A 20,230-nucleotide genomic window follows, 5' to 3' on the forward strand; every position below is an offset into this window, starting at 1 on the left:
GCCTGATGCAGTCCCAGCTTTGGATGACAAGCCACTGACAAAATTCAGTCTCCTAACCTGGTAAACTGGTAAACTGAGGACAGACTTTGGGCTGTGACATGGTAAGAAATACCAGTGGTTGGTCATTTTCTCTGCAGATGTTTATGGCTCATCCTGCTTTAATGGTGATGTTACCCATTTGGACCATTGTTTTCTGTACCTGGTCCTTAACTTCTCCATCTATAAAAGGAAAGGGTTGGGCCAGGTAATACTGCAATTGAAAAAGGAATCCCTTACTGTGAGATTACCCAGAAGAGTCTGAATTCTAAAAATGTGTCCAGAATATTATCATGCTATTTTCATTTTAATAGCAACTGTATTCCAGGTGTTGTTTTAAAAAAGGATCCCTTGGGAAAACAAACAAACAAACAAAAAAACAAAAAAACAAAAAAACAAAAGGAAAGAAAGAAAAAGAAAGAAAGAAAGAAAACTGCTATCATATCTGAGGTGGAGAGAAATTGTTAAGTAAGGAGATCTGTTTAGCTCAATGTTTCCTAAACTTGCTTGCCAATCCTATTCGTTCCTTCCTCCTTTATTTTTGAAACATCTATTAAGGTGTTTTCATGAAATGGCTTGAAGCCCTTTATTTATACCAGTGTGCCTATCTCTTCTAAATTGGCCTTTTTCTTGCTCCCGGTCACTCAGCAGCTTCCAGAATATGGTGTATTGGTTCAGCAAGTTCTCCCAGAGAAGACAAGGCTTGGAGGGGAGATGGCCTTGGGGATCTGTGCCAAGGATCTCATAATATTGTTACAGAATTTACCAGGCAACCGAAAAATATGCAGGAGTACCAGGGGCACAGGAAAAACCCATTTATTTCCAGACATTTCACATGTACCGGCACAGGACTCAGGGGAGACTGTTTCTTTCCAAATTCTGAGCAAAAACATGGAGGAAGCCTTCCCTTTTTATATCTTTCCAGCCTTTTGTCTTCCAAATAAGGGTTTTTTCTGGTCCCCTTTGCAAGTCCTTAAAGTGTCCCATATGCTGGGGCTTTGAGACCACATCTAAAGGCCTGGCCTGGCACCAGCACTGATAACTACATCTGGGAATAGTTTATGGCCTCTCTAAAATGGGAGTAAACAGGTCTGCAGGACCAGACACCCAACCGGAAAAGAAAAAAGAAAAAGAATCCAAAAATATGAAGATAGTGTAAGGAGCCTCTGGGACAACTTCAAGCGTACCAACATCTGAATTATGGGGGTGCCAGAAGAAGAGAGAGAGCAAGATACTGAAAACCTATTTGAAGAAATAATGACCAAAAACTTCCCCCACCTGGTGAAAGAAATAGACTTACAAGTCCAGGAAGCTCAGAGAACCCCAAATAAAAGGAATCCAAAGAGGAACACACCAAGACACATCATAATTAAAATGCCAAGAGCAAAAGACAAAGAGAGAATATTAAAAGCAGCAAGAGAAAAACAGTTAGTTACCTTCAAGGGAGCACCCATACGATTGTCAGCTGATTTCTCAACAGAAACTATGCAGGCCAGATGGGAGTGGCAAGAAATATTCAAAGTGATGAATAGCAAGAACCCACAACCAAGATTACTCTACCCAGCAAAGCTATCATTCAGAATTGAAGGGCAGATAAAGAGCTTCACAGATAAGAAAAAGCTAAAGGAGTTCATCACCACCAAACCAGTATTATATGAAATGCTGAAAGGTGTTCTTTAAGAAGAGGAAGAAGAAGAAAAAAGTAAAGATAAAAATTATGAACAACAAATACATATCTATCAACAAGTGAATCTAAAAATCAAGTGAATAAAAATCTGATGAACAGAATAAACTGGTGAATATAATAGAATCAGGGGCATAGAAAGAGAGTGGACTGACAATTCTCAGGGGGAAAAGGGTGTGGGGGGTGCAGGAAGAGACTGGACAAAAATTGTACACCTATGGATGAGGACAGTGGGGGGAGGGTAAGGGCAGAGGGTGGGGTGTGAACTGGGTGGAGGGGAACTAAGGGGGGGAAAAAGAGGAACAATTGTAATAATCTGAACAATAAAGATTTATTTTTTTTATTTTTATTTTTTTTTAATAATTTCTTTTTTTAAATATATTTTATTGATTTTTTACAGGGAGGAAGAGAGAGGGATAGAGAGTTAGAAACATCGATGAGAGAGAGACATCGATCAGCTGCCTCCTGCACGCCCCCTACTGGGGATGTGCCCGCAACCCAGGTACATGCCCTTGACCGGAATCGAACCTGGGACCCTTCAGTCCGCAGGCCGATGCTCTATCCACTGAGCCAAACCGGTCAGGGCTGAACAATAAAGATTTATTAAAAAATAAAAAAATAAAGGGGCAATAGCTAGACTATCCTATCTAATAAAAGAGTGATATGCAAATTAACCATAACTCTGCTACACCCACAAGCCACGCCCACCAGCCAATCAGGAATGAGTATGCAAATTAACTCAACCAAGATGGCTGCGGCCACGGAACGAGCAGGAGGCTTGAGTTGTTCCCGGTGATGGAGGAAGCCAAGCTTCTGCAGCCCTGGCCTGCCTTGGCCTTTGCTCAAGGCTACAAAGTTTCAATTATAGAAGATAAATAAATCCCAGATCCCAGGGCCTCCGCTTGGGTTGCCAGGGGGCATGGCCAGCCTGTAAACCACCAGAGGCCCCTCACCCAGGCCGCTCCATGCCCCAAGGGAACCCCCAGCCTGATCCGGGACACCCTTCAGGGCAAACCAGTTGGCCCCCACCTGTGCACCAGGCCTCTATCCTATCTAATAAAAGAGTAATATGCAAATTGACCATCATCCCAACACACAAGATGACTGCCCCCATGTGGTCAAAGATGGCTGCCCCCATGTGGACACAAGATGGCCACCACAAGATGGCCAGCAGGGAGGGCAGTTAGGAGGGACCAGGCCTGCAAGGAAGGGCAATTGGGGCAATCAAGCCTGCAGGGGAGGGCAGTTAGTGGTGACCAGGCCTGCAGAGGAGGGATGTTGGGGGCAACCAGGCCTGCAGGGAAGGGCAGTTGGGGGGAACCCAGGCCTGCAGGGGAGAGCAGTTGGGGGGGACCAGGCCTGCAGGGGAGGGCAGTTAGGGGTGACCAGGCCTGCAGGGAAGGGAAGTTAGGGGCAAACAGGCTGGCAGGGGAGCAGTTAGGCATCAATCAGGCTGGCAGGGGAGTGGTTAAGGGGTGATCAGGCTGGCAGGCAGAAATGGTTATGGGCAATCAGGAAGGCAGGCAGGCAAGCAGTTGGGAGCCAGCAGTCCTGGATTGTGAGAGGGATCCCAGATTGGAGAGGGTGCAGGCTGGGCTGAGGGACACCCCCCCCCCCTGCGTGCAGGAATTTCGTGCACTGGGCCTCTACTAGGCTAATAAGAAAGATAAACATCACATGATCTCACTCATTTGTAGAATATAATGAACAACATAAACTGATGAACAAAAATAGATCCAGAGACAGAGAAACATCAATCAGAACGTCAAACCTCAGGGAAGGTAGGGGAGGGTGGGAGTAAGGGGGAGAGATCAAACAAAGGACTTATATGCATGCATATAAGCCTAATCAATGGACACAGACAACAGGGAGGTGGGGTCATGAATGGGAGGTGGGGGGTAATGGGGGAATAAGGACACATATGCAATAACTTAATCAATAAAGAAATATTAAAAAAAGAATGTGCATTAGGTTAATGGCACAGATTCAGATTGCTAGCCACCCAAAAATGTCTCATTTCCCCCATCAATATATGAAGTGAAAAACAGCAGGAGAATTGCAACTTTATGATTTCAGTGGAGAGAAATTGGGAAGATTTCAACTTATGTAAGTGCAGCTCAGATGCAAAATGGCCAATGCTTCATTTTCCTTTGATCTGTTGCCTCTGTAAAGGAGCAATGGGTCATGTGATCTCTTGCCCAGATAAGCTCAGCCTGCCAGCTGCCCTGTGCTCAGATGCACTATGGCACATAGGGAGGGAGTGTATCAGGGGATATCTGAGAGTGATCAGAAGGCCCTTTTTTTCTTCCTTTCTTCCCTCCCTTCTTCCCTCCCTTCTTTCCTTCCTTCCTTCCTTTCTTCCTTCCTTCCTTCCTTCCTTCCTTCCTTCCTTCCTTCCTTCCTTCCTTCCTTCCTTCCTTCCTTCTTTACCTTTTCCTTCTTTTTATTGATTTCAGAGAGAAAGAGGAGAGGGAGAGAGAGATAGAAATATCAATGATGAGAGAGAATCATTGATTGGCTGCCTCCTGCATGCCCCATACTGGGGATCAAGCTCGTAACCTCCTGGTTCACAGGTCTAAGCTCAGCCACTGAGCTATGTCAGCCAGGCAGATGTTCAGAATTTTAATGACACATTATTTCAATTCAATTGAAGATTACTTGGAGAATTTTTATTGTTGAATTAATTTAATACCATTGTATTACTCCCTACTTTGTTTACATAATGTTTAATTGTTCCAAATTTTTAATGTAATTTGTTCTAACACAAATCTATAAAAATGCAGATAACCTAAAAAGTAATTTTACAAAATAGAATTTTTTGAAATTGTAAAGAACAACGCCCTAACTAATACTTGAGTTGGTTTAATTTTTACAGATGTTTATTTTACCCACAACCAAGGATAATTTCTTGATTACAGCTGAAGAGTCATCAGGTTCACAAGACAAACTGAGTAGCATCAAAATGACATTGTAACGATTGGGATTTCCATGCCCTCATGAGCACCCTCTTTCTCAGAATGAACGCCTTTTCTAAAGCAAAGTCGCCAGAGGCTTAATTCCACCAACTGTTTGCCACAAACCAGGTGTCTTACACAGAAGATGACTTGAATTCTTTTTTTTTTTATTAAGGTATTATATGTGTACATATCTTACCATTGCCCCCTCCCACCCCACTCCCATACATGCCCTCACCCCCCAATGTTTTGCATCCGTTGGTTACTCTTATATGCATGCATATAAGTCCTTCAGTTGATCTCTTATTTCCCCCACCACTGTAATTTGACAGTCTGTTTAATGCTTTACTGCCTCTGCATCTATCTTTTTGTTCATCAGTTTATAATGTTTTTTATTATCCACAAATGAGTGAGATCATGTGGTATTTTTCTTTCATTGACTGGCTTATTTCACTTAGCATAATGTTCTCCAATTCCATCCAGGTGCCTACAAATGGTAGTAATTCCTTCTTTTTTATGGCAGCATAGTATTCCATTGTGTAGATGTACCATAGTTTTCTGATCCAGACATCTGCTGAAAGGCACCTAGGCTGTTTCCAAATCTTAGCTATTGTAAATTGTGCTGCTATGAACATAGGGGTGCATATATGCTTTCAGATTGGTGTTTCTAGTTTCTTAGGATATATTCCTAGAAGTGGGATTACTGGGTCAAATGGGAGTTCCATTTTCAGTTTTTTGATGAAACTCCATACTGTTCTCCACAGTGGCTGCACCAGTCTGCATTCCCACCAGCAGTGCACGAGGGTTCCTTTTTCTCCACATCCTCCCCAACACTTGTCGTTTGTTGATTTGTTGATAATAGCCATTCTGACAGGTGTGAGATGGTATCGCATTGTCATTTTGATTTGCATCTCTCGGATAATTAGTGACTTTGAGCATGTTTTCCTGTGTCTCTTGGCCTTCCTTCTGTCTTCTTTCAAAAAGATTCTATTTAGGTCCGTTGCCCATTTTTTTAAATGGATCATTTATCTTCCTTTTCTTAAGTTGTATAAGCTGCCTGTAGATGTTGGAGATTAAACCTTTATCAGTGATAACATTTGCAAATATGTTCTCCCATACAGTGGGGTTTCTTGTAGTTTTGTTGATGGTTTCTTTTGCTGTGCAAAAGCTTTTTATTTTGATGTAGTCCCATTTGTTTATTTTCTCTTTGGCTTCCATTGCCCTAGGGGCAGTATCAGTGAAAAAGTTCTTTTGGCATGTGTCTGAGATTTTGCTGCCTGTGGATTCCTCTAGTATTTTTATGGTTTCCCATCTTATATTTAAGTCCTGTATCCATTTTGAGTTTATTTTTGTGTATGGTGTAAGTTGGTGATCTAGTTTCATTTTTTTTGCATGTATCTGTCCATTTTCCCAACACCATTTATTGAAGAGACTGTCTTGACTCCATTGTATGCTCATGCCTCCTTTGTCAAATATTAATTGAGCATAGTGGTTTGGGTCGATATCCGGATTCTCTATTCTATTCCATTGATCTATATTTCTGTTCTTGTGCCAGTACCAGGCTGTTTTGAGGACAGTGGCTTTGTAATAGAGCTTGAAATCTGGTATTGAGATCCCTCCTACTTTATTCTTCTTTCTCAGGATTGCTGTGGCTATTCGGGGTCTTTTTTTATTCCAGATGAATTTTTGGAGAGTCCTTTCTAGGTCTGTGAAATATGCCATTGGTATTTTAATGGGGAGTGCATTGAATCTATAGATTGCTTTGGGTAGTATGGACATTTCAATGATGTTGATTCTACCAATCCATGAACATGGTATGTTCTTCCATCTGTTTACATCTTCCTCTATCTCTTTTTTTCAGTGTCCTGTAGTTTTCCACATATAGGTCTTTTACCTCCTTGGTTAGGTTTATTCCTAAGTATCTTAATTTTTTTGGTGCGATGGAAAATGGGATTGCTTTTTTAGTCTCTCTTTCTGTAAGTTCACTGTTGGTGTATAGAAATGCCATAGAATTCTTGGTGTTAATTTTGTATCCTGCTACATTGCCGAATTCATTTATTAAGTCTGTTAGTTTTTTGATGGAGTCTTTCGGGTTTCTTATGTACAATATCATGTCTTCTGCAAATAAGGACAGCTTTACTTCCTCTTTTCCAATTTGGATGCCTTTTATTTCTTCTTCTTGTCTAATTGCGATGGCTAATACTTCCAGTACTATGTCAAACAGGAGTGGTGAGAGTGGGCATCCCTATCTTGTTCCTGTTCTTAGGGGAAATGGTTTTAGTTTTTGCCCATTGTATATGATGTTAGCTGTGGGTTTATCATATAAAGCTTTTATTATGTTGAGGTATGATCCTTCTATTCCCACCTTGTTGAGAGTTTTTATCAAGAAAGGGTGTTGGATTTTTTCAAATGCTTTTTCTGCATCAATTGATATGACTATGTGATTTTTATCTCTCAATTTGTTTATGTGATGTATCACATTTATTGATTTGCGGATATTGTACCATCCTTGCATTCCTGGGATAAACCCTACTTGGTCATGGTGTATGATCTTTCTGATGTACTGCTGGATCCGATTTGCTAGAATTTTGTTGAGGATTTTGGCATCTATGTTCATGAGGGATATTGGCCTGTAATTCTCCTTCATTGTGTTGTCTTTGTCTGGTTTTGGTATTAGGGTGATGCTGGCTTCATTGAAGGAGCTTGGAAGTGTTCCTTCCTCTTGAATTTTTTGGAATAGTCTGAGGAGGATAGGTTTTAGTTCTTCCTTGAATGTTTGGTAAAACTCTCCTGTGAAGCCGACTGGCCCCGGGCTTTGTTTGCCGGAAGCTCTTTGATGACTGCTTCAATTTCTTCCATAGTTACTGGCATATTGAGCTGTTTAGATTCTTCCTGATTGAGTTTTGGAAGGTTATATTTTTCTAGGAAAATGTCCATTTCCTCCAGGTTGTCCAGTTTGTTGGAATAGAGTTGTTCATAGTATTTTTTTAACAATCTTTGTATTTCAGCAGGATCTGTTGTTATTTCACCTCTTTCATTTCTGATTTTGTTTATTTGGGTCCTCTCTCTTTGCTTCTTGGTGAGCCTGGCTAGAGGTTCATCAATCTTGTTTATCCTTTCAGAGAACCAGCTCTTGGTTTTGTTGATCTTTTGTATTGTTTCTTTGGTCTCTATGTCATTTATCTGCACTCTGATCTTTATTATTTCCTTCCTTCTGCTTACACTGGGCTTTTCTTGTTGCTCTCTTTCTAACTCTTTGAGTTGTAGGGTTAGGTAATTTATTACCATTGTTTCTTGTTTTTTGCAGTAGGCTTGTAGAGCTATGAACTTCCCTCTCAAGACTGCTTTCACTGTGTCCCATAGATTTTGGATTGTAGTGTTTTCATTGTCATTTGTTGCCATGATGTTTTTTATTTCTTCTTTGATCTCTCTGGTAACCCAGTCATTGTTTAATAGCATGCTGTTTAGTCTCCATGTGTTTGATTTCTTTGGGTTGTTTTTATTGTAATTGATTTCCAGTTTTATGCCACTGTGGTCTGAGAAGATGCTTGATATGATTTCTATCTTCTTGAATTTGAAGAGACTTTGCCTATGTCCCAACATATGGTCTATCTTTGAAAATTACCCATGTGCACTTGAGAAAATGTATATTCCGTGGCTTTGGCATGAAATGTTCTGAAAATGTCAATTAATTCCATCTGGTCTAGTGAGTCATTTAGGATTGATGTTTCTTTGCTGATTTTTTGTTTAGAGTATTTGTCCAATTGTGATAGTGGGGTATTAAAGTCTCCTACTATGATTGTATTGCTGTAAATCTCTTCCTTGATATCTTCCAGTAGTTTTTTTATGTATTTGGGTGCTCCTGTATTGGGTGCATATATGTTTACCAGAGTTATTTCTTCTTGTTGGATTGCTCCCTTTAGTATTATGAAGTGGCCTTCCTTATCTCTTGTTATGTCCTTCACTTTGAGATCTAATTTGTCAGATATAAGTATTGCTACCCCAGCTTTTTTTTCAGTTCCATTTGCCTGGAAAACTTTTTTCCATCCCTTCACCCTCATTCTGTGTGCGTCTTTTTTTTCTGAGGTGGGTTTCTTGTAGACAGCAGATATATGGGTCTTGTTTTCTTATTCAATCCGTTACCCTATGTTTTTTTTTAAATAAATATTTATTCAGATTATTACTATTATTTCTCCTTTTTCCCCCCATAGCTCCCCTCCACCCATTTCCCACCCCACCTTCTGCCCTTACCTCCCCCCCACTGTCCTCATCCATAGGTGTATGATTTTTGTCCATTCTCTTCATGAACTCCCCATACCCCTTTCCCCCTGAGAATTATCAGTCCACTCCATTTCTATGCCCCTGATTCTATTATATTCACCAGATTATTCTGTTCCTCAGGCTTTTAATTCACTTGATTTTTAGGTTCGCTTGTTGATAGATATGTATTTGTTGTTCATAATTTTTCTCTTTACTTTTTTCTTCTTCCTCTTCTTTAAGAATACCTTTCAGCATTTCATATAATACTGGTTTGGTGGTGATGAACTCCTTCAGCTTTTTCTTATCTGTGAAGCTCTTTATCTGCCCTTCAATTCTGAATGATAGCTTTGCTGGGTAGAGTAATCTTGGTTGTAGGTTCTTGCTATTCATCACATTGAAAATTTCTTGCCACTCCCATCTGGCCTGCATAGTTTCTGTTGAGAAGTCAGCTGACAGTCGTATGGGTGCTCCCTTGTAGGTAATTAACTGTTTTTCTCTTGCTGCTTTTAATATTCTCTCTTTGTCTTTTGCTCTTGGCATTTTAATTATGATGTGTCTTGGTGTGTTCCTCTTTGGATTCCTTTTGTTTGGGGTTCTGTGGGCTTCCTGGACTTGTAAGTGTATTTCTTTCACCAGGTGGGGGAAGTTTTCGGTCATTATTTCTTCAAATAGGTTTTCAGTATCTTGCTCTCTCTCTTCTTCTGGCACCCCCATAATTCTGATGTTGGTACGCTTGAAGTTGTCCCAGAGTCTTCTTACATTATCTTCAACTTTTTGGATTTTTTTTTTTTTGCTTTTTCGGTTGAGTGTTTTTTGCTTCTTTGTATTTCAATTCTTTGACTTGATTCTTGTGTTCCTCTATTCTGTTTCTGGGTCTCTGTATAATATTTTTTATTTCAGTCAGTGTATGTTTAATTTCTAGTTGGTCCTTTTTCATATCTTCGAGGGTCTCGTTATATTTATCGGCCTTTTCTAGGATATTCTTAAAAAGTCTTATAACCATGGTTTTGAATTCTATATCCAGTCGTTTGTTTTCCTCCATTTCTTTCGTTTGTGATCTGATTCTTTGACCCCACATTTTCACTGATTCCCTGAGTTGGTAAGGTAGATATTTGTGCTAGGTTTCCAATATGGCCCAGTGGGTCTGCTTCCCCAGTTAACCTGAGGTGGACACTCTTGGTGCACTCCTTTGTGGACTGTGTGTACAGCCTTGTTGTAATTAAGTCTTTATTGTTGTTGGTATCACTGGGAAGAATTGACCTCCGGGCCAGTTGGCTGTAAGGATCAGCTGTGTCTATGCTGGGAGAAGTTTGGTGCTGGAGACAGCCTTATAGGATTAGACTTGCCAAATTGCAATAGCCTCTGTGCTCAGCTTGGATGGGGTGGAGTCTTAGTCTTGGCTTCCTGTCAGCCTTGCCCTTGCGCGCATGTGCGCTTTCAGTCCTCCGCCTTTCCCAGCTCGAGTCTCTGCCTGAGAGTCCAGACTCCCCCCACAAGAGCGTGGGTCCCTAGGGGCTCGCCTGGAACTGGGGTTCACTGCAGTCAGAACTGGGGCTCAGTGCAGTCAGGATCCTCTGACTCCCTTCCACTAGGGAAAGCCTGTGGCAACCTCCGCAGCCTTTGTGCGCACTTGTCCGCGTGCGCCTTCAGACTTCTGCCTTTCCCAGCTCGAGTCTCCGCCCGAGAGTCCAGACTCCCCCCGTAAGAGCGTGGGTCCCCAGGGGTTCGCCCGGAACTGTGGTTCAGTGCAGTCAGAACTGGGGTTCAGTGCGGTCGGAGGCTTCCTTCCCCCTTCCGCCAGAGAAAGTCAGCCAGGCTCTCAGCCGCCCTTTCTCTCTGCGCACACAAAGCCCCTTTGCCGTACCTCCAATTCTCTGTGAGCTTTTCTCTTTCCTTCTAGTTGTAGAATTTTCACTCAGCCGGCTTTCCTGTGGTTCTGGATGGTGTCCGTTCTGTCTTTTAGTTGTAGTTTTGAAATTGTTGTGCGAGGCAGCAGTTTAGGTGTTTACCTATGCCGCCATCTTGGGTTCTCCTCTACCCTATGTTTTTTGATTGGGGCATTTAATCCATTCACATTTAAAGTTATTATTGATAGGTATTTATTTGTCGCCATTTTTATTCTTTACCCCTGTGTTCCTTCTTCACTTCCTATTTCTTTTTTTTACAGCAGACCCTTTAGCATTTCTTGCATTGCTGGTTTGGTGGTAATAAATTCCCTTAGTCTTTTTTTGTCTGTGAAGCTCCTGATTTCACCTTCAATTTTGATTGATAGCCTTGCTGGGTACAGTATTCTTGGATTCAGACCCTTCTTTTGCATGACTTTGTATATTTCATTCCATTTCCTTCTGGCCTGATGAGTTTCTGTTGAGAAATCAGTTGTTAGTCTGATGGGGGTTCCTTTGTATGTAACTTTCTGTCTCTCTCTTGCCGCTTTTAAGATTCTTACTTTGTCGTTGGTGTTTGCCAATTTAATTATAATGTGCCTTGGCATCGGTCTTTTGGGGTTCATTTTGCTTGGGACTCTATGAGCTTCTTGGATTTGTGTGGGTTTTTCCTTCCCTATATCAGGGAAATTTTCTTTCATTATTTCTTCAAACAGGTTTTATATTCCTTGCTCAGTTTCCTTTCCTTCTGGAACCCCTATTATGCAGATGTCGTTTTGTTTCGTGTTGTCCCAAAGTTTCCTTAGGCCAGCCGTGGGCAAACTATGGCCCGCGGGCCGGATCCGGCTGTTCTAAGCGGTTCTCTTGCTTTCCCCTCCGCTCCTTTACTTTGAATTTATATTAGTTCACACAAACACTCCATCCATGCTTTTGTTCTGGCCCTCCGGTCCAGTTTAAGAACCCATTCTGGCCCTTGAGTCAAAAAGGTTGCCCACCCCTGCCTTAGGCTCTCCTCCTGCCTTTTAATTTTTTTTTCTAGAAGTTGCTCTACTTGGGTATTTTTTCCCATCTTCTCTTCTAGCTCACTGATGCGGTCCTCTGCTTCTTCTAGTCTACTATTGATGCTTTCTATTGAGTTTTTTACAGCAGTGATGTCATTTTTCATTTCTTCTTGGTTCTTCTTCTTTTCCTCTTGGTTCTTGCTCATATTGTCGAATTTGTATTCCATTCTTTTCAGCCACCTTATGACCATTTCTCTGAATTCTTTTTCTGGAAGGTTGCTTGCCTCCATTTCATTTACTTTCTTTTCTGGTGATGCCTGCTTTTCTTTCATATGCAGGCTGTTTCTTTGTCTCCCCATGGTCTCTCTTCTCTGGCTGTCTGGTTATGTAGTTCTCTCTCTCCTGCATTGATTTAAAAGCACAAAATACAGCACTACCAGGTGCAACACACAAGGCACTGAACAGAAATGTATTCATGATATTAATAAACTCCAATAAAGGTGACCACCAGAGAAAGGTAAATTAGAGGATAGGAGAGAACAAAGAAGAGGAAAAAGAAAGAAAGGAAAAAAAAGGATTGTCAAAATGAAATTGGAAAAAGGGAAAAAAAAAGTAAGAGAGACAAGAAAGGGACTAAGAGAGAAGGGGGAACAAAGTATATATATTGGGATAAAACTCCAATGGAACAATCACTAATCCCAGCAAATGCCAGCAACAAGTACCTGCGGATTAATACAAACTACAACAACAACAAATATTGAGTGAGGCAAGGGAAAACAGAAGCACAAAACAAACAAAAAAATAAACAAACAAAAGAAGAATAAGCAAAACAATCTCACAAAAAAGCATAAAAATTTGATATAATCAACATTCAAGCGAACAACAACAAAAGGACAGAGAGAAAAACAATTTTTTGGATAGTTAAGACAGCGAAGGGAGAGGTGTGTATGGACTTGGAGCAGGGGATTGGAGATTAGATATGTAAGTAGGGTGAAATTTTAACAGGGGATAAACAGAAAGAATAGGGAAAATCTAAAGCAGGAAAGGGGTAAGATAAACAGGACACTGAAAAGGGGAAGGTTAGGAAGAGAGTGATGGCATAAAGGTAGAGGTGAGATAGAGTAAAACGATGCTAAAGGAAAGATGAAAATAGAATGTAGAACACTAATCCCAAAATAAAATGAAGAGAAAATAAAATGACACTTAAAAAAAAAAAAAAAGGTAAAATAGCAGTAGTAATAATACGGATTGAAAATAAAAATGTAATAATTAAAAAGGTAAAATCAAGTGAGGAAAAAAGAAAAAAAATTAGTTTCTTGAGTAAAAGATGCAAAAAATGAAAATGAAAAAATTAAAAATTAAAAAATAAAAATAAAATGTGGAGTAGTGAAGGTCATTCACTTCCTCTGTTGTTCTGTTTGGCACGCCTGTTTCTCAGTCCGGACAGTATTGCAGTTCCCTGCATTCCACTGCTCTTCAGTGTTGTAAGCCAGTCCTGATTTTAAGCAGGCGGTGTGTCTTAATTTCTCGTATTCCTTTATTTTTTATTACAGAAGAGTCAATTTGTGATTCAGCCCCTGGGTGGCAGTGTTTCTGGATTGACTTCTGGGTCTATCTATGGCCTCTCTAGGCAGTGTTAGAGCCTTCTTTCCCTGTGGCACTCACTCCCGGTTTGTGGGAGTGGGCTGCCTCAGAGCTGGCTCTCCTATGGTCACTCCCCGCTCCGATCCCCAGGTTCCAGAAAAACAACTTTCCCCTGCAGTCTCCCAGGGTGTCCTCAACTGGGTGATCCTATGTATTGGGCTTAGTAATCAGAAGCAAGGATTTGAAGAGGAAAAAGCCCAAGTGTGCGAACTCCGGGGCTGCGCGTAAGTCTAGGCAGCCGGCACACCTTTGAAATTCTTAGGCTGTCCCTGCACGTGAGATCAAAATGGGTTGCTTTTTAGAGAGCCCTTCTGTTAGCAGCTCTGAGGACCCCCTTCCACATTCACAGATCACGCCAGCCCCAACAGCCACGGATTTTTCTAGGCACAGACTTCCCTAGGCCTCCAGCTCCCACAAAACGCGGGTTCCTCTCTCCCACCGGGATCAGAGACCTCACCTTATCCCAGGCGAAATCTGATCTTTCCGTGGTGGAGTGTAGAGCTCCTCTGAATCCGCGTGTTTGCACCAACTGGGGACTGGTGTTCTGGGGCTCTCAGCTGTTCCATGGGTGCTGCAGTTGTGGATTTTCAGGCTTCCGATTAGCTCCACTTTCCTGTTCAAGATGGCGCAAACTCCTCGTCGGAGCCCATAGCTCCAGGAGGGGCTAGATGACTTGAATTCTTCACGCTTCTGCAAACACAGAATGGGGACTCTCTGACCAATGGAGCATGCACCCAGGAAGCTGGTTTGAAATTTGCTTAATTAATAGTGGAAACCAAAATGTTCAGACAATCACAGATCATCCATCTTGCCTGCCTGCCGGGAAGTAGCAAAAGAAATAGAGAAAATTGTCCTTTTCAAAGACGATAACTTGTGGGTGTGCTGGCAGCCTGTCTGTGACAGAGACAGTATCAGTTCAGAAGTTATTCATTCGAGAACATGTTCATTGTGCAGTAATGCTGGTCACTGACCTTGGTTAGCAATAGCCAAAACGTCTGAAGAGAAAATACAGACTTTGTGGGCCTCTCTCGAAGAAAAATAATGCAAAAGTTCAAAATACAAACTATAATATGCAAGTGAATATTCATTTAGAATGAGAAAGGAAATACCACAATGTGTGCATTTAAAAAAAAACCCTGAAAAAATACTGCAAAACCACAAAAGCCAAAAAATAATGTTTTTATCAACTCCCTGGAAAACTCTATAATTCTTTTTTTCCTTTCAAATTTTTGTTGGCATCTACTCTGATTACATTTTTATATGATGACACTTTTGTAATATTTTCTCTAGAGAACAATATAATTTAGTCTTTCTTCTAGCATGGTTGATTGAAGATTGCTTTTATTTTTGATGCATAAAACATGCAGCTTTGCCCGGAGAGTAGCTGCTCTTTGTAGTGCTGCCACAGGTTTCTGTGCTACCAACACTAGACATCCAATAAATGGAATTTCACGTGGTTCCCATCAGGAGAGGAAACACTGTGTGGTGCACTGATGATCAGTATATACAACTGTATGAGGTAATCTCTGACAGGACAGAACTCCTACTTGACTCGGTGTTTTTAAGAACTAAACTACAATTTTTCATTTCTTTTTTTTTTTTTTTAAATATATTTTATTGATTTTTTACAGAGAGGAAAGGAGAAGGATAGAGAGTTAGAAACATCGATGAGAGAGAAACATCGATCAGCTGCCTCCTGCACACCTCCTACTGGGGATGTGCCCTCAACCAAGTTACGTGCCCTTGACCGGAATCGAACCCGGGACCTTTCAGTCCGCAGGCCGATGCTCTATCCACTGAGCCAAACCGGTTTTGGTGTACAATTTTTCATTTCTGACCATTGACAAGATTTCCTATAGACTGGCCTCTGGCTCTGTACATGTCCAGCCCAGTTCCCCTTCAGCGTTGCCCAGTGCCCCTAGTGCTGATATGAGGGTAGGGGAGGAGACACAGTGTCATGTGGCTGCTGCCTGATACCGTATTCAGAGACTTTGGGTGAGTTGGCCCAATGAAAGGAGTATTCTGGATGGCTAGCAATAAATTATTGCAGCACAGACTGCAAACCACATGAACTAATCCCACTAAGTCCACTTCATTATTCTCATCTCAGCTTCTCCTTAGTGGGCTTTGCTCCACACCACACACCCCTGAGGTGAGGAGCAGTGGGGACCAGCTGGGTGGAAGGAAGAGTCGTAGTCTTCACTGACTGTGGTGAAAGCATATTATTTTCCACATTTTTCAAGAAAACACGAAGACTCTGCCACGGCCCCTCCTGGGAAGTGGCCCACCCAGGTGAGGGCCCCAGAGCTTCAGCTTTGGAGCTGCCTGGCCAGTCCGCCTCGGCTGATCGTCATTGTTCTGCAAAGGGGCGACAAAGCCACCAGAGTGTGAGCAAGCAGCACCAGCAGGACAACTACGGGGAAGAAGGTGAAATGGTAAACCAGTGCTTGGAAACAAACATGCCATCACGGAAGCACCGATATGTTTGTACTGCGACCACGGGGTGTAAATAAATTCTCCAGGTTTGTGCTGAAAATCCTGAGGTCAGGCTACACATCATCTTGTTCGCAGAGCAACTCACCCATGGGAAAGTTTGCCTGCAGGTGTGATTTCTCATTAAATGATGTTATCAGATGGAAAAGAACCCGAAACACACAGTCAAGACTGTTGTCAGCTTTATGTCAAGAAATGGCATCCGAATCCCATTCTCTGTGGTGTTTAATACATTAGAGCAGTGATTTCCAACCTTTTTCATCTCATGGCACATATAAATCAATTACTAAAACTCTGCAGCACACCAAAAAATATGGTATATTGTATTTTTTTGCTGATCTGACAAAAAATAGGTACAATTTTGATTCATTCACACTGGATGGCTATTGTTGTATTGGCTGTTATCATTTTTTTATTTGACAATCTAAGGAAAAAGGGGTCAGTGTGCTGACTAAATAGTCAGATTTTGCATATTTTAAAAATTCCTGCAACCCACTGGCTAAAAATCGCTGCCTAGACCACTGATGTCCAAAAGGAGAGTTTTGCTGAGAGTTTATGAGCTGAAAGAAAGACCGAGTTGTGTGTGTGTGTGAAAATGGCTCTTTTTCTCTTTTCAGATTAATGAATAGATATTAGATTAAAAAATAACATCTAACAATTTTTAACATCTGAGTGAACTGAATATAAAATTATCAGGACTGTAGGGAAGCATATCAATATGTATTGAAAGTAGATGAATTGTAGGCAAATATTCAAGCTTGGAAAGTGGATAAATTGATCCACTACTGGATTGTAGCCATTATTATAATTTGAATACTAAAGAAGAATTTCTAGCTAGTAGGACAGCACCTATAAATATTTGAGAAAATATATTGTTTAAAAAATAGCAGACATAATATAGTTCAATTGGATTAAAAATCCATTCACATAAGTGAGGCTCAACATTATGCCAATCAATAAAAGGAAAGAATATTTAGAGATTGCTTAATTACCTAAAATTAGGTTAATGACAAAGAGGAGTTTCTCAGAGAAAATGTGATGACTAGTGATCTGCCTTTGCTAATATCTGATTTGTGTGAATGGGATTCCTTAGGAATGGTGAGTCATGAATAAAAGGACCAACATGAAAGAGGATCCGGAGTTTCAGGGAGCCCTTTGAAGCATAAACCTTATAATTATAAGGTTATCTTTATAGGAGCAACTCAAGGTTCTTATTGAAATGTCTAGAATATAGATTTTATTTAGAAGTTATGTTGGAAGCTACCCATTGTCTTCACTATCAGAAAAGTGTAAACAAGGAATGCAGAAAGCTCGTGAAGTTTATGAGCTATGCACCAATTATTTAGTCGAGACAATGGTGGTTCAAGCAATTTCCTGACCAAATAGTCTCAAAGTAAATCTTCACTAATGTTTACTGACCTTTAAGATAGCCTGTCTGTTACCAGAATTGCCTGCCTGACTAAGGGCAATATGTGTATCCAAAACTGAATAAAAGTTTGGCAAGGCCTGGGCACCAGGGAAGTCCTTCCTCTTGTATTGGGCTCTCTGCCTGGCCCCCAATTTCCAAATTATTATTTCTTGTCTTGTCTCATCATTTGCCCATGGCCCTTCTCCAGATTCTGAACCCTGGGCCATGCAGGACGTGGCCTCTCACATCTGGAGCCTCAAATGATGGATGTCTGGAGAAGATTTGCCTAGAGTGGAAAAATGAAGTTTTACCAGCAAGGTGGAGAAAAAGAATTCACTGGATAGGTGGGGAAATTCACTGCATGCAAAACCCATGGCCAGCTGCAGAAGTTGCGATCTGTAAGTAGGGTGGGACGTCTTTTTTTAGCCAGGCTAATGGGCAGAATTTGTCAAAAGGGGAGGAGTTTTATTGTAAACTTTTGGTTTGCATGCTTAAGGATAAAGAATTAAAGTGTCAGAAGGTATTCTCTTACAGTTTTTGCATGTTATTATAGAACATAATCCTTGGTTTCCTGAAGAAGGTACATTAGATGTTGAATGTTGGGAAAGAATTGGTCAGAATTTTTAAAAAGCTCAGCAGCAGGGGAAAAATTTGCCTCCAAATTGTTTCTCCTTGTGGAACACGGTATTGCATTTGCTAGAGCCTTTTAGAGAGATGAGAGAGGACAAACCTCTTCCTCTGGTACCCTCCACTCCTAAAGAGGAGCAAAAAGAAAAATTGAAGGAATGGCCTTCATGGCCCCCTCCACCTCCATGTCCTAATCCTGAAACATTTAATTTGCTGTTAATAGAATCACCTATGCAAAGAGCTATCCGAGAAGGATTAAAGGACATGATGGTGGAGGACAGATTTGCTTTTCCTCTTATACAGGTAGCTGACCCACAGCTCCCAAATCATATAATGTGACAGTATGAAAAATTTGACTTTAAAATGATAAAGGCCTTGCATGAAAGTGTAGTCCAGAATGGTCCTACAACTCCTTTTACCAGAGAAATTGTGACTAATATTTCTGAAGCACTCTTAGCTCCTTATGATTGGTATTCTCTGGCTCATGCAACTCTGGATGTAGGAGATTATTTACTATGGAAGGGGGAATTTTTGGAGAAATGTCAGGAACAAGCCCACGCAAACCACGAGCTGAATGCTCAAATAACTTATGAAATGCTGTCAGGACTAGGACAATATAATGATGTGCAAAATCAGCTAAATTATGTGCAACAGGCATATGAGCAAATTAGACTTTGTGGAAGAAGAGTTGGGTGGACTTTACCAGTAAAAGGGGACCCTGAGGGAGTTTTTAGTAAATATATGCAGGGGCCTACAGAGTCATTTTCTGACTTTGTGGCTTGCTTCTCTTGAGCAGTGAGATGACAGATTCAACATGAAACAGCAGGAGGCGTTTTAATTCAGCAATTAGCTTATGAAAATGCCAATGCTGATTGTAAGAAATGCCTGACGCCTCTGAGAAAAAATAGTACTATTACAGAAATTATTCAACATGTCAGAATGTGGGGTCAGGCACTTTTCAAGCAAATTTACTCGCTGCCACTGTAACAGTAATAAAAGGACACAAGGTAGCGCTCTAGGGAAAGGCGTGAGCATTCCACCTCCTGATTCAATCAACACAGTTTCAACTTCTCTGTGTCCTAGATGTCAGAAGGGAAACTATTGGGCCAGTCAATGCAGATTGAAATTTCATAAAAATGGGCAGCCGTTAGATCAAAACATAGGGACTGGCCAACCGCAGGGAAATGGCCAGGGGGGTGGCCCCTAGCCCTGTCATCAATAGGGGAAATTTGCCCTGCAAGGCCCACAGTGCACTCCCTCATCCGAGCCATTCCAGGGAGCATAGGCCTAGATCTTAACAGTACTATAGCAGTTACTTTGACCCCCAATATGGCTCGGCAAGCTGTTCCTAGAGGAATCTGGGGACCTGTGCCACCGGGAACATTAGGATTAATCTTAGGGAGAAGTGGAAACACTCTGAAAGGACTAACTGTTCTGCCTGGAGTCATAGATTCAGACTATGAGGGAGAAATTAAAGTAATACTAGAATGTAATCATATTATGCAAATTACTCCAGGACAAAGAATTGCTCAGATACTACTTCTACCTTTTATTCAGCAAGGAGAAGCTATAAATAGGAAAAGAGGAACACAAGGATTTGGAAGCTCAGATATCTATTGGATACATGAAATTAGCAAAACCCATCCTATGATTAATTTAAGAATAGAGGGAAAATGGTTTAAAGATTTAGTAGACACTGGAGCAGATGTCAGCATTATCAGCAAAGAATTTTGGCCTCTAAGTTGGTCCATGGTAGAAGCTATAGGCTTTTATCAGGGGGGTCAGAGTCCTGATAATACACAACGCAGTGCTGCAGTGTTAAGGTGGCAAGATGAAGGACAGACAGGATGGTTTCAGCTTTACATAGTCTCTGGGATTGCAGTCAATTTATGGGGCCGGATGTTTTAGAAGGTTTACAAGCTTGTATTATTACCGGCAAAGGACAGCAGTTAATAACTCAGATGGGATATCAGACTGGTCAAGGCTTAGGAAAAAATAATCAGGGAATTAAAGAACCCGTCCAAGCTAAAGGAAACCCAGGAAGACAAGGATTAGGATATCAACCTTTTTAGGAGTGGTCACTGCTCAATCTCCTCACCCTCATGCAGATTCTATACAATGGAAAGATGATAGACCTATATGGGTGGATCAGGGGCCATTAACCAAGGAGAAATTAAGTCATATTCATGAATTAATACAGGAACAAATAGAGGCTGGCCACATAGAGCCTTCCAATAGTC

At 41.2% G+C, this 20,230-nt stretch overlaps 1 protein-coding gene across 1 annotated transcript in view; it reads left to right on the forward strand.

The window, feature by feature from the left end:
• FRMPD2 (FERM and PDZ domain containing 2) overlaps positions 1–20,230 on the forward strand; it is a gene marked incomplete at both ends in the record, with an annotated part of 68,531 nt that overhangs the window by 6,611 nt on the left and 41,690 nt on the right. The window contains 3 exon segments of the mRNA XM_080640563.1: positions 636–783; positions 3,749–3,787; positions 3,791–3,826. Of these exon segments, the coding sequence (XP_080496689.1) occupies positions 636–783; positions 3,749–3,787; positions 3,791–3,826 (223 nt within the window).

This window comes from Plecotus auritus, assembly GCF_963455305.1.
Source record: "Plecotus auritus genome assembly, chromosome: 9".
Taxonomy (NCBI): Eukaryota; Metazoa; Chordata; class Mammalia; order Chiroptera; family Vespertilionidae; genus Plecotus; species Plecotus auritus.